The sequence below is a fragment of the Neomonachus schauinslandi genome, chromosome 2 (genome assembly GCF_002201575.2).
Source record: "Neomonachus schauinslandi chromosome 2, ASM220157v2, whole genome shotgun sequence".
Taxonomy (NCBI): Eukaryota; Metazoa; Chordata; class Mammalia; order Carnivora; family Phocidae; genus Neomonachus; species Neomonachus schauinslandi.
The window spans coordinates 203,372,248-203,386,301 of record NC_058404.1 but is presented as its reverse complement, the minus strand read 5'-3'; the positions used below and the strand labels follow the sequence as shown (position 1 = coordinate 203,386,301).

At 49.6% G+C, this 14,054-nt stretch overlaps 1 protein-coding gene across 1 annotated transcript in view; it reads right to left on the bottom strand.

Moving 5' to 3' along the window:
* Positions 1-1,528: 1,528 nt before the first annotated feature.
* RNF212 (ring finger protein 212) overlaps positions 1,529-14,054 on the bottom strand; it is a 35,922-nt gene continuing 23,396 nt past the window's right edge. The window contains exons 9-11 of the mRNA XM_044913119.1: positions 12,824-12,887; positions 2,554-2,611; positions 1,529-1,712 (exon numbers count right to left, since the gene is read on the bottom strand). Coding sequence (XP_044769054.1) covers positions 1,529-1,712; positions 2,554-2,611; positions 12,824-12,887 — 306 coding nt within the window. The remainder of the gene's footprint in view (positions 1,713-2,553; positions 2,612-12,823; positions 12,888-14,054) is intronic.

Here is a 14,054-nt window from a genome sequence, read left to right as displayed (position 1 = left end):
CTGGTCTTGTCAGCCAGGGCTGTCCTCTGTCTATACTCAGATGTCTCATTTAATCTTGCCCTTCCAATGAAAATTATGTTAAAGCAGCAGATGTGCTGATGTTGGTGAGAAGCAGCCTGGAACACCAGCCCCACCAGACGGCCCTGCACCTCACCTGCCGCATGGAAGCTCCACCGAGACTCACGTCTCCACACTGCAGAACAGCAGCAAGAAGACACGAGCTGCTAACCCTGAAGTCCAGGTTTGTGTCTGAGCAGCAAGGTGACCTGTGGGAGGCACAGACAGGTCTGCCAGGCAGGCAGGCGGTGTGCGGGCCCAGGCGCCCCAGCGGTGGGAAGCTCCTGGGCAGTTTTCAAGCCCGTCTCCCAGCAGGAGCACGGCGGTCAGACCTCCTGACAGCCCACGCTCGGACCCTTCAGACTGTTGCTGCAGGTGCAGTGGGAGCCGGAGGATGGCCTGCACGTCACGACTGGCCACAGTCTCATGCTGGAGACCGTCATGCACTTACATAACATTCGCAGAGAGAGACACATGCCAGGACTGGGGATTCTAGAACACTGAAACTTTTCCGGAAACGGAACCGACTCAGCACAAGCGCCCCCACTGTGAGACGTCAGACTCCACCTGCAGCCCGCATCTGCCAGCCGGACGCGGAAGCCGCACAGGGGCCTTGGGCCCTCTGAAAGGCCAGTGTGTGACATGGCCCGGCCAGAGGGGCAGGAGGCCAGATGTGCCTCAGGCTCTCCAGGTGCAGAAGGGGGTCGTCTCCTCCCTGTCCTGTTATACACCTGCCCACACTGTGAGCCTGACCTCCGTGAAAGAACACGTTTTTTGACAAGTTTTAGGTAGTTGCACCATAAAGGATTATGATTAGCCCTAGAAGCCTCTTTCTAACCCTGTGTGGTCTTGACTAGTTGCTCTCCTCAACAGAGCATGTGCGTCCCACCCACCCGGCAGGACTCAAGCACAAAACTCGTCTCTGGAGACCGGTCACTGCCGAACAGCATATGTGAGTCGTGAGCACCCACGTGACCGTGGCCATTCTGAACCCCGTGGCCATCCCCCTGTGGGGGCCTGTGTGCAGAAGGTGGGGCTCGACGTGCTGCAGACCCACCCAACCCCCCGAGCCTTCCAGCAGCGAGCCAACACTGGCGTTCTAAGGAACATTTAAGGTAATAAAAAGAGCAAAGTTTCAAACATAACACATATATGCTGCCCCAGATAATCAGAAAAATACTTTATTCAACTGTATTACTTTATTCCATCAAGAAGAACGGACTGCTTCTACTGCGTAACGTCCTGCTGGTGGCGAGAGAGCCCCAGGTGGACGGACACGGGCAGGACCTCGTTCACCTTCCGTGCGTGGCTGCCCCGAGGCCAGCAGACCCTGCAGAGCACGGGAGCCGTGAGCCGAGATGCACACACACGTGAGCACCACTCACCAAAGCTCAGAAGCAAGTTCTCAGGAACATTCAACATGTTTTGTGTCTACTCCTCCCATACACAAAACGTGCTCCACACACACTTTTCAAAGCAGGGCACACTTGCCTAAACGCTGCTTCTGCAGCAGTGCGGAGATGCTGATGGGTGGCCTGGGGGCCAGCGTCTGGGAGCCCCGAAGGCTGGGTGAGCCCCCTCTTCCCGCTCGGCTGGGGGCCAGGGGCGCTGCCGGCAGGGAGAGCGCCTTGCAGGGGACCGGCAGCGGTGGGATCCTAGGAGTCAATTCAACAGACACACATCGAACAGGCCCCTCGGGAGCAGGTTTATGCCCAGAGCCAGACCCTCCTCTGTGCTGGTGCCCCCCAGGAGGGAGGGCCCGGCTCCCCGGGGGGTGGGGATGGCCTCTGGAATCAGGGCAGAGGGCACACAGACGTGGCTCCGGGCGGGCTGGGGGAAGACGAGGAGCGCCGTGGCTGGGCTACCCCAGAGGACAAAATGTGTGCTCGCCCACCAGCATCGAAGGCCATTAGGAGCTTAGGTAAGGGGGGGGGGCGTCCACATTTAGGGACCACCTGCCCTGGAGGGCTGCGACAGAGAGCCTGGTGTAGAGACCCCGGTGGGGGTTCCAATATGCAGCAGAGAATGGGGGCCCCCAGTGTCAAAGATGAAGAGTCAAGGGAACTGTCCATTCAGGGTTGGCACATGGCAGCCGAATCCAGCCCTACCTGCTTCTGTAGACAGAGTTTTAGCGGGACAGCTGCATCCGTTTGTCTACTTACCTCTACGACCTTGTCTGCACGATGGCAGAGCGGAGAACATTTACTACCTGCCCTTTACAGAAATGTTTGCCGACCCTAGTCTGTTCCTGTGATAAGATATCTTGTAGCTGTGAAACGGCTCTTTTGGAGTTTTTAGTAACAAGGTAACTGCCTAAGTTACATTTTAGCTTCAAAAAAGCAAAACGTGACGTGGTCTACAAGATGTCATCTTACTCAGAACACGGACAAATGGGTTTAAAAGGAAATCCCCTTAAGGTTCACAGCCTTATCTGTGGTGAGCAGGGCGCTCCCACACCTCCCGCTGGGACGTCTGTGGCGTCGCGAGACATCATACCGGAGAGCCTGGGACACGCTGCTGTGACCGGGCGTCGGGCCGAGGCGCGAGATGCTGCCTGCAGTGGACAGGATTAAAAGGTGAACGTGTGCAGCTCCAGGAAGGCAGACGGCCCCCGGCTGTCCCCTGCCACATCCCCGACGTACTGTTCTCCACGCCCTTCCCGACGGGACAGGTGCGTCCACAGGATGGGAGCAGAACATCTCGCGTCCAGGGCTTTGTGCCCCATGCGCCGCAGGTGCTCAGGGAACATGCAGACCAGCAGAGCTGGGGTGGGGCTGCTCAGCCCCACGGAGCCTCAGTCTGACCCCATGCTCTGGGCTGCGGGCCTGGCAAGGGAGGGCACTCAGTAATGTTTGGAGACCTGCACTCTGCCCTACACTCTGTCTTGGCTCCCGTTAGTCTGAGAACCACTGGGAGGAAAAGCACTTCTAGAAGCTTCCAGCTCTGATGAGCGCCTCAGTGCCAGGACTAGCCTCATCTCCACCCACACTGTGAGATATTACACTCCCGAATTTCTGCTGACATGCTCCATGCTAAGAAGCAACTTCCTTTAAAGATGTGAACAGCCCCTGGTGTGCATTAGTCATAGCAGGGAGCAAATTTGAAGACTACTCTCGTTTAATACCCGAACTCTTTGAGTCCAGATTTTGGGAGAATTTTAACAGAAGAATGGCAGGGAAAGAAAGGAGGACAGCATTTAGGATCCCCATGTGTCCTTCTGTGATTGAAGAACCTGGATCAGAGAGTCAGTGCTTTTCACAGTGCTGCACAGCACCAAGTGGCCAATGGGGTCGTCTCTGTGCCACTGGGCTGTGTGGACCGCAGGAGGACTCCGCTCACTGGCGGCTCCCAGGACTCCTGAGTGTGCAGGTGACCCTCAGAAGCTCTGCAGAATCACTGAGAATCAGGGAGACCAACTGTCTCACGTGTTTTATTTTCTGTATTTTGTGATGGTCTGACACCGTGGGGCCTTGCTTATCCTGGAGAGACCACCCCTCCCAGGGCTAGCTGACTCCCAGAGAGTAATGATTTGTCTGTAAACCCGCCTCTGACAGGAAATCTGACCCTCCCAGGGCCTGTGCTCTGAATCACCCTCCACCTTTCACACTCTGCCCTAACCACCTGAGGCCAGCATCGGACACGGGACAGCGCCTACCCCTGCCCCGCAAACTGCTAATATGACCCCAACTAAGCAATCCCAAACCTCGTCGATCCCCCTGCCCGCCACTCTTCCTGTGAAGACCACCCACCCCCGCCCGATGGACTCAGAGATCCCACGTGGGGCCCTGTGGGGCAGCCTGCCCCCTGCTTCTAGGAGACTGTGCGGAAAACTTCATCTTGCTTGGTGGCCCCTCCTGGTCTGTGGGCCACACGACTGATTAAGTAAATCTCAGTGTATTTTAACATGGGGCAGAACCACGACAGTAACGGTGGGTTACATACTCAACACAATTACGGTCGACTGAAACAGCGTCTTACTCTTTACGGTAATTTGTGGACAGAACAGTTATCAACGGAGATGAGGAAGCAGAGGCCCTCAGGTCAACCCACAGGGGCCGTGCGAGCCTGAGCCCAGCACGGTGGGCGCCCCGCACACAGCTGAGGAGGACCGTGTGACTCGGTGGGGTCTGAGGAGCAGAAAACCGTCCCAGGCCTTGTGGGAACTCAACAGCATGGCAGGACCAGGCACTCGGGTGCTGAGGTGTCCCCCTGCTTCAGCCCACCTGAAAACAGGTGGTCAGACTGATGCTCCACTACCAACAAGATGCCCACAAGTCAAGACCTCTAATTCTTGTTCAAGGAAGCGGTGCTGTTGAATGCACTTTAGAAAGATCTCGGGGCGCCTGGGGGGGCTCAGTCGTTAAGCATCTGCCTTCGGCTCAGGTCATGATCCCAGGGTCCTGGGACCGAGCCCCGCATCGGGCTCCCTGCTCCGTGGGGAGCCTGCTTCTCCCTCTCCCACTCCCCCTGCTTGTGTTCCCTCTCTCACTGTGTCTCTATCAAATAAATAGATAAAATCTTAAAAAAAAAAAAAAAGAAAAAGATCTCCAAAGAGGGCAAGTCTCATTACCCAGAACATGGGAAAACTCATCCCCTGTGATGCCAGATGGACAAGGGCATTTCTGAATGGGGCAACACAGTGCAAAAGCAGGCAATGGGGTGTGGTTGGTGATAGGGAGGAGCCCCGGGCCATGGGGAATGGAGGACCTGTGCCCAGGGTCAGAGAGACACCCATAGCTCCCCGACTCATTCCAATGTGCTCATCAAGAAGGGGCCCAGGCTGCCCAGGAGCTGAGACCAGCAGACCTCATGAGAGCGAGGATGAACCCCAACACAGCCGTGCAACACCAATGCTGCGAGCCCACGAGTGACAGACAGCAGCAGCTCCGCATGCTCCCGCAGGGCCCTGGCGAGTCCGCGGGACGCTGCCGCCCAGCCCAGAGTTGAGTCAGGGATGGAGGTGAGTGCCAGGGAGAGCCTGTGCCGTGGGACTCCGGTGGCAGACAGCACTCGCGTGTGGAGTGAGTGCCCGCAGAGTGAGGTGGGGACAGCTGAGAGCTGCTGGTGCAGAGCAGGCTCCCAGCACACCGCATCCGCACAAGAGACAAGACAGTCTTGAAAAAGAGGGTAAGGCTAGAAGGCTCCCTGCACAAAGAAAAAATCTACAGCGGCAGAAGAAAAGCAACTCATCACACGCAGAAGAATGACATGACTTACGGCTGACTCCTTACCAGAAATGAAGGAGCGCAAGGCAGGGGGAAGCCTCCACAGGGCTAGAAATAGTGGGCCAGGAACTCTATAGCCAGTGAAGTGACCCTTCAAGATGCAGACAAAATGAAGACATTCAGAGGTGGACAAAGACTGAGAATCCACTGCCAGCTGACAAGCCCTACAACAAAATGGTGCTTCAGGCTGAAATGAAATAAGAGCCAACAGTAATTTGAATCCATGGGAAGAAGGAGGAACCCTGGAAATGGTAAAAATGCAGTAGAAGAATGTGTGTATGTGACTTTGTTTTCTCTTATGATCTTTAAGAAATGTGACATTGTTTTAAAGAAGTAATTAGGAGGATACTGTGTTACTGGGTTTGTAATACTATGAATGCTATATGTATTATTATGTGTTATATATAGCATATGTAGTTATACTTAATAGGACATCATGAAGCAGGAGAGGAACTGTAGGGGAGCAGTGAATTTCACCTGAGTTAAGTCAGTATTCACTTAAAGTAGATTATGATAGGGTGCACGGTGGAATTCCTAGGCCGTCACTGAGAAAATAACAGAACACGTTGTAAAATATCAACAGAGAAATCAAACGTGTGTTAGTGGGCTCAGCTGTCACAACACAACACTACAGGCTGGGGCTTAACCAGTGGACATTTATTGTTCATAGTCATGGAGGCTGGCTGGGCGTTTACGAAGGGCCTCTTCCTGGCCCATTGATGGCCATCTTCTGTGTGCTCATGTGATCTCTTAGTGCACGTGCATGGAGAGTGAGTGAGCTCTCTGGTGTCTCCTCTTTTTGTTGTTGTTTTATGGTTTTGTTGACACAAATACAATGTGCCTTCCCCCACCCCCCCACGCCCTGTGTCTCTTATAAGGACACTAACCATATCAGATCAGAGTCCCACCCTATGACCTCATTTACCTCCTAAAGGCTCTGTCTCCAAATACAGTCATGTGGGGGGTTAGGGCTTCAACCTATCAATTTTGAGGGGATACAATCCAGTCTGTAGCAAAATGATACACTAAAAATATTTAATGCAAAAAACAGTTAAGGAGATACAAACAACAAATCCCAAGACATACAAAAAACAATAGCAAAATGGCAGACATATATCCACACATGCTGATAATGTATTAACCCTCAATGGACCAAACACTCCAGTGAAAAGGCAGACAGTATAAGAATGGATCAGGCAACAAGAAAAGCAACATCTGATACTGTCTGCAAGAGGTATGCTTTGGATTCAGACATAAATGGGTTGAAAATAAAAAAGAATGGGAAAAGATATGCCTTGTGGACTGAAGAGAATTCCACCATCAAAAGCAATTACTGAAGCATAAGTTTATCTATAAAAGACCTATACACTGAAAGCAACAAAAGATCCCCTGGATAAATTAGAGATCTAGAAGTGGAGAGACAGGCATGCCATGCTGATGGATTCAAAGACTCAAAACTGTTAAGACAGCAGTTCTCCCCTAAACTGATGTGCAGATGCAACACAATTCCCATCAAAATCTCAGCAGGCTTTTTTTGGTAGAATCTAACAAGTGGATCTTAAGATTTATGTAAAAATGCAAAGGACCTAGAATAGCCAAAATCATTTTGGTAAATTAAGAACAAAGTCAGAGGGCTTACATTGATTTCAAAATTTAGTGGTAAAGCAAAAATAATCAAGAAGATGGTTATTTTTAAAAATTTCATTTAAGTAATCTCTACACCCAATGTGGGGCTCAATAAACCCGAGATCAAGCGTCCCATGCTCCACCAACTGAGCCAGCCAGTGCCCCTAAGATGATATTTTGATTAGTTGAAAAGAATACAAAGTCCAGAAGAAAACTCTGGCAGTTATGACCAATTGATTAACCTCAATTTTGGACTGTTTATCATATGCAGAATTACAACTGACTTTTGTATATGGATATTGCATCCTGTAACCTTACCAGCCTTGTTTGATTCCTACTAGTATTCTTAAAGATCCCTTATGATTTTCTGCACACAAGGGCATACCATCTATGATAAGGACACTACACTCATTCTCACCCAATCTATGTGCCTGTCACTTCCTTCTCTGGCCTCCCTGCACTGGCTGGAGCCCCCAGTGGATGTGGGACTGGAGAGGGGCTGTGGACTGTGGGTGCCCTGCCATGCACCTGGTCTCAGAGGATAGCATACTCCCTCTCAACAGTACCCTGTCAGCTGTGGGTTTTCTACAGATGCCCTTTACCTGGTGAGGAAGTTGCCTTCTATTACATGTTTCTTCAGAGCTTCTACCATGAATGATTATAGATTTTTGTCAAATTATCTGTTGAAAAGATCTAATGTTTTTTAGGTCTTCTATTTCTAATATAGTCAACTAACTGATCTTCAGATGTCAAATAACCTTGAATTACTGGGATAAACCCCACTTGGTGATGGTATACAATTCTTTTCCTGTTGCTAGATTTGATTGCCTCACATATTTTTAAAGAATTCTGCATCCGTATTCATAAGGAATACTGACTGCTCAGTTACTTTTCTTGTCTTTGGCTTTAAGATACTGCTGACCTTGTAAAATGAACTAGAAAGAGTTCAATCCTCTCCTATTTTCTGAAAGAGTTCATGTAGGATTTTTAGTTCATTAATTGTTTCATAAAATTACCCATGAAGCTATTGGGAAATGGACTTTTCTTTGTAGAAAGATATTAAAATTATTAACTCAATGTCTTCACTTGATAGAGGTCTATCCATATTTACTATTTCTTCTGGAGGGTATTTTGATAATGTCTTTAGAGGAATTTATCCATTTCATGTAAGTCATCTATTTTGTTGGCATAGTATTGTTAATGCTACTTTCTTATAATTATTTTAATATCTGTAGGGTATGTAGTGATGTCCCCCCTTTCATTCCGATACTGGTAATTTGTGCTTTCTTTGTCACTCTAGGTAAAAGTTTACCAATTTTGCTAATTTTTTCACAGGACAAACTTTAGATTCCACTGAGTTTTCTATTTCATAGATTTCTAATACATTTTGTTATAGCTTCTTAAGGTTGGAAGCTCACTGATTTTTTATTTTTATTTTTTTGGAAGCTCACTGATTTTAGATCTCCTTCCTAACATAAGCATTTAAAGCTATACATTTCCCTCTAAGCATTGCTGTACCTGCATCTTAAAAATTTTGGTATGTTGTGTTTTCTTTCAAGATACTTTGATGTTACTGATTTTTTTCCTTGATCCATTAAAAGTTAGTTATAATTGTGTTGTTTAATTTCCAAATATTTGTTTTATTTTGATTTTTTTTGTTGCTGATTACCAATTTAATTCTATTGTCACCTGAAAATACACTTTGGGTGATTACAACCCCTTTAAATGCGTCAAGATTTGTTTTATGTCCCGGTATGTGGTCTATTTTAGATAGTGCTCCATTTGCCCTGGAAAGGAATGTGTGTGGTGCTATTACTGGGTGGGGTCCACACCTATCAGGTAAGTCAGTGGGGTTAACAGTGTTGTTCAAGTTATTGCAGTGGGATATTGAAATATCTGAATCGCAATAGTTGAATTAACCATTTCCCTTTTTAATTTTGCAGTTTGGGCATCACGTATTTTAGGTCTTCCATTTTTGGTGTCTACAGTAATAATTATGTTTTCCTGGTGTATTGAACCTTTCATCATCACGAAATGCCCCTTTGTCTCTAATAGTATTTATCTTAGGACTGATTTCTGGGGTGCCTGGGTGGCTCAGTCAGTTAAGCATCTGCCTTCAGCTCAGGTCATGATCCCAGGGTCCTGGGATCGAGCCCCGCTTCGGGCTCCCTGCTTGGCGGGAAGCCAGCTGCTCCCCCTGCTTATGCTCTCTCCCTCTCTCTCAAGTAAATAAAAAAAATCTTTATTTTTTTTATGATTTTTAAAAAAAGATTTTGACAGAGAGAGACACAGCCAGAGAGGGAACACAAGCAGGGGGAGTGGGAGAGGAGAAGCAGGCTTCCCGCGGAGCAGGGAGCCCTATGCGGGGCTCGATCCCAGGACCCTGGGATCATGACCCGAGCCGAAGGCAGACGCTTAACGACTGAGCCACCCAGGCGCTCCAATTAAAAATCTTTAAAAAGTTTTTTAAGAACAACCCCTGATTCTGATGTGAAAATAGCCTCTCTAGCTCTGTAGTGGTTATTGTTTGCTTGATAATCTTTTCCTATAATTTTCCTATTTGTATCCTTGAATCTAAAATGTGTCTCTTTTAGACAGCATCCAGTTGGGGCTATCTCTTGCACCAGTGTGACAATCTCTGCTCTTCTGTTGGGGGGTGTTCTGTGTGTTCACATTTGACATTACCACCAATCGGTTAGATCTGTGTGGGCTACACTGCTATCTGCTTGTTTCCGTTTACATCTTTCCTTGTGTAGCTGTTCTATCAACCTTTGAGAAAAGAGTATTAAGATCTCTAAAATGGAATTGTCTATTTCTTCTTTCCATTTTGTCAGCTTTTGCTTCATAAATCTGCTCTGTTGTTGCATGTGTATACATTATAATTTTGTCTTCCTGATACAGCAACCCTGTATTACCAAGATGTTCCTCCTCTTCTCCAGAAACATCCTTCGTCCAACACCGTTTTGTCCAGTACTCACATTGCGGCTCCAACTCGTCTGGTTACCATCTGCATGGTGTGGTTTACACCCTGTACTTTGAGCTTATTTGTGCTGCTGGATTAAAGCGTGTCTCTTGCAGACAATGTGTGGCTGTGTCTTCTCCATCCAGTCTGACAACCTCTGCCTTCTCATTGGTGGGTTTAGTCCTGTTCATGTTGAAGGTAAGCATTGATAGGATCTGATTTACACCTATTTTGCTATTTGTCTACAGGTCTCATGTACCTTTTTTCTTCTAGTCTGCCTTTATTGCCTTCTTTTGCGGTAAACAAGTGCTTTTTAATGTAACATTTTAATTCCTCTTGATTTTAAAAACTATTTTTGGAGTCATGTTTGTGTTTAAACAAGTCTACTTCTAGTTAACACTGACTTAATTCTGTTGAGCTGTGTCACCTCCGCTCCAACATGGCCCTGTTCCCCCTCCTCTGTGCTTACTACCCTACGTGTTACATCTGTTTATTATGACCCCAACGAGTGTTATACTTGCTGCTTCCACAGTCTTACGTTTTGTAGAGTAACCGAGAGAATGAGACCCCATTCCCTCCAGTGCATCAGGTACCATCAGTGTGCGTCTTCAGCTCAATGCCTTCTGTTAGGATTTCTCGTAGGGTAGGTCGGCTAGCAACAATTATGTTTTTGTTACTCTGTGATGTTTATTTTGTCTTAAACTTTGAAGGAGAATTCTATTAGATACAGAATTCTTGGTTGACCCAGGCTGGGGGGGGGGGGGGATGGCCTTTTAGGCTTTTAGAATTTAAGGCCTATAATCCTTAAAACTGTTGAAGACAGGAAAGACAGGGAAAGTGAAGGCGACACAAGCCGCTATACGAGGATGAGATGCAGGATGTCCTTACAGGGAACTCTGGGTCGAGAGCAAACGAGGCTACTCAATGGCTGTGGGGCTGAGCCATGCTGATGCCGAGTGGCCCCAGGCTGTGCTGGTGTTGCAAGCACCCCTGTCCTTTGAGGGGGGCTGGGGCACTGCATCTGCAACATGTTCTCAGTGGCTCAGAGATACACTAACCATAAAGGGTAGGGAGCAAATCTGGCAAAATGTTGGGGAATCTGGGTGAAGGGAACATGGGAGTTTTTTATATTATTCTTACCATTTTCTTGTGTGTTATTTCTGAAATATTTTAAAAATAAATTATGAAACTATCAAGCTGGGACACTCATCTTACAGTATATCTCAAAATATACTCCAAAGAGCTTGGAAAAAGGTAAATATTGAAAACTAGAAGAAAATGGTATGGGTATGGAAAAGACCTATCCAAACACAGAAATCTTCTGTGAGGCAGGAAAGGACATAACCACAGATTTGAAACATAAAAATATTAAGTATCTAGAATTAAAAAAAAAATCAAATAAAAAATTAAATAGCAAATTGGATAAAAGATCGATATCCTTCATCTTGAGGATTTCATATATGTGAAGGACAAATGAAAAAATAGATTAATTCACAGAAAAAAACAAGAGATGACTTAAATGAAGAAACTCAGGATCACAGTCACAGAAATGAGGACCCATCCCTTCCAGAGTGGCAACAGGGGGACACTGAGACGCACAGGGCAGGACGCACACAGGGCAGCCCTCCTGTCACTTCTCAATTCTTGATCGATACATCTGGAAAGCGTCAAGGGGGTCCCCGTGTTCCCTCCTGGAAACGTGTCCGGGGAGAGAATCCAGTGAGGACCAATGTCCCTGCACACAACTTGCACACACTGTGGACAGCGAAGGGCAAGAGCCTCCTTGGGGGGGTGGGAAGTGCACTGAGGCTGAGGACATGGCCAGGCTGGGACGCCAGGTCACAGGCTTCTGTATGGAAAGGAAGATGAGCAGGGCAGCAACTCCCCTGCATGCACTGCTGGTCTCACCTCAGTCCTGTAAAGACAGATCTGAAACCCACAACTGCACGGGAACGGTGAAGGCCAGGGTGTGGGTGGGACCGGGGCATGTGAGGACAGCTTGCCTGGCCCGTGCAGGTGCAGGGGATGTCGGGCCCAGAGGACGCTCCCAACAAAGGCGAGCACGGGGCAAGAGCCAGCACCAAGAGGAACACCACCTCATGCACCACGGAAATGGCATCCACGGGAAGCTGAATAGGACTAGAGAGTGTCACGAGCTCTCACCAGGGTGTGACAGGGAGGCCCGTGCACGGGAATAAGCAGGCTAAAATGGGAAACTCCGTCCCCGGGGGGTGGGGGAGGGTGGGTGGGGAGCTGCAGCCATGAGCTGAATTCTCTCCAAGCCAGCACATCAGGCCTGAGGTGGGCAGTGTGGGAGCAAAAGGCAAGGAGTGGGGATGAGAGGCTGTGAGCAGGATGAACAGCCATGCTGGGGTGCCTCCCGGCCAGCAGGAACAACACGAGTGGTAGAAATGTAGAGCCGCATCTGGGACGCACCACGGGACAGTCCCCCAGGGCAGGTGATGCAGGACCCCCACTCCCACTCAGCCGTGAGGGAGGCAGCAGGAGGCTCTAGATGCGACCACGCAGATAGCCTGCTTCTTGGTCCTACTCCAAGGCAGCTACTGGAATATCACCGGCAGCAAGAAGCAAAGGTGGGGCAGAGAGCAGAGAAGCTGGGCTCGAGGGCACACACACTCCCCTCGGAAACCCATCAGCCTCTCCAACTTTCAGGAAGCAAGGCTGGTGATGATACCATTTTGCTCCAGGCCGAGAGGAGACCCGCTCCTGCAAGAGCACTCTGTCTGTGGCGTGTTCTGAGGGGCTCCTAACGGGTCCCCCAATGGGCCCAGTAGCCACACCACTTTGGGGAACAGGTCACTCCCACGCTGACTTTGTTGAAAGACCACTGACATAGGTGGGTCCTGATGGGTTTGACTGAATGCTCCTTTCCGGGGAACGGAGCTCAGCCCACGTGCTGACATGGGGTATGGGTGCAGGGACCCCCACTTACCCATGCGTCCATGCTGAGGTGGGCTGATCAGAGAGATTCTTGCTGGGCCAACTGCCACCTCAGGCTAAGGTGTAAAAAGAAAAAGAGTTTCCGATGCGGCCACTGCTGAGTGAGATTCTCCCTATTTACTAAGAACACACTGCTCAGTGTCTGTCAGTCAGCTGGGGAAATTCCTGGGCTGGCCGGAGACGGGCCCCACACTGCTGTGCCCCGCGGCCCCAGGGAGCCCACAGCAGCTAGCACATGGAGGGCTCCACTAAGTACTTTTAAGAGTCTCGGAAGAGAGAGAAGTCAAGTCCTTGACTGATGTCATAAATTTTACTCGTTTTGAGAGAGAGAGAATCTCCAGCAGACTCCCTGCTGGGGGCACAGCCCAATGTGGAGCTCAATCCCAGGACCCTGAGATCATGACCTGAGCCAAAACCAAGTCAGACACTTAACCGACTGAGCCACCCAGGCACCCCTGATACCATAAAGTTTAAAATCCTGATTAAATCCATTTTGTGCATATAATTTTATCACCTTGCAATCTAGATGCTGATGGGGCGAGGTGTTATCAAATCACAGGGAGCCCTGTTCTGGCCATGCACCTGTCATGTACCCCCTCCCTGACTTCCTGAGAGAACACCTCCCTGGTGCTAATGTTAGTGATGGCGGAGCCCTCCTCCCAACACAGATGCTGCCAGAGGAGTCGGGCCAAATGCTATTTCCAGCTGCCCTGGCCTCACTCCCGTGGCCCCTCACATGCCCGGACCCCCTGGTCTGTCACTAGACTTGGCCACCAGCCCCCAGGCCCCTGACAGCGGCCCATCTTCCCAGCTCCCACCCCTGACACATCCACCCCAGTGGTCCTTTTACTCCATGGTCAGGCAGTCTCCCTTGGCGGCACCGCTCCAGGCCACCCTCTGTGACCCCACCCCCTGGCTCATACCCACAAGCCAGACTCAACCCTGAAGGGACCGGCCCCCTCGGCCAGAGACACTGCAAACAGCACAGCTCTGCCTGGAAGGCTGGCTCTCCACCGAGATGGCCACTGACAGCCCGCTCACACCCAGGAGAGCATGCTCACACCCAGGAGAGCACACTCACGCCCCGGACAGCACTCTCACACCAGGGGGGCACGCTCACACCCACTGACGGCATGCTCACACCCAGACTGCCACGTTCATAGCCAGGAGAGCATGCTCACACCCAGGAGAGCACGCTCACACCCACTGATGGCACGCTCACA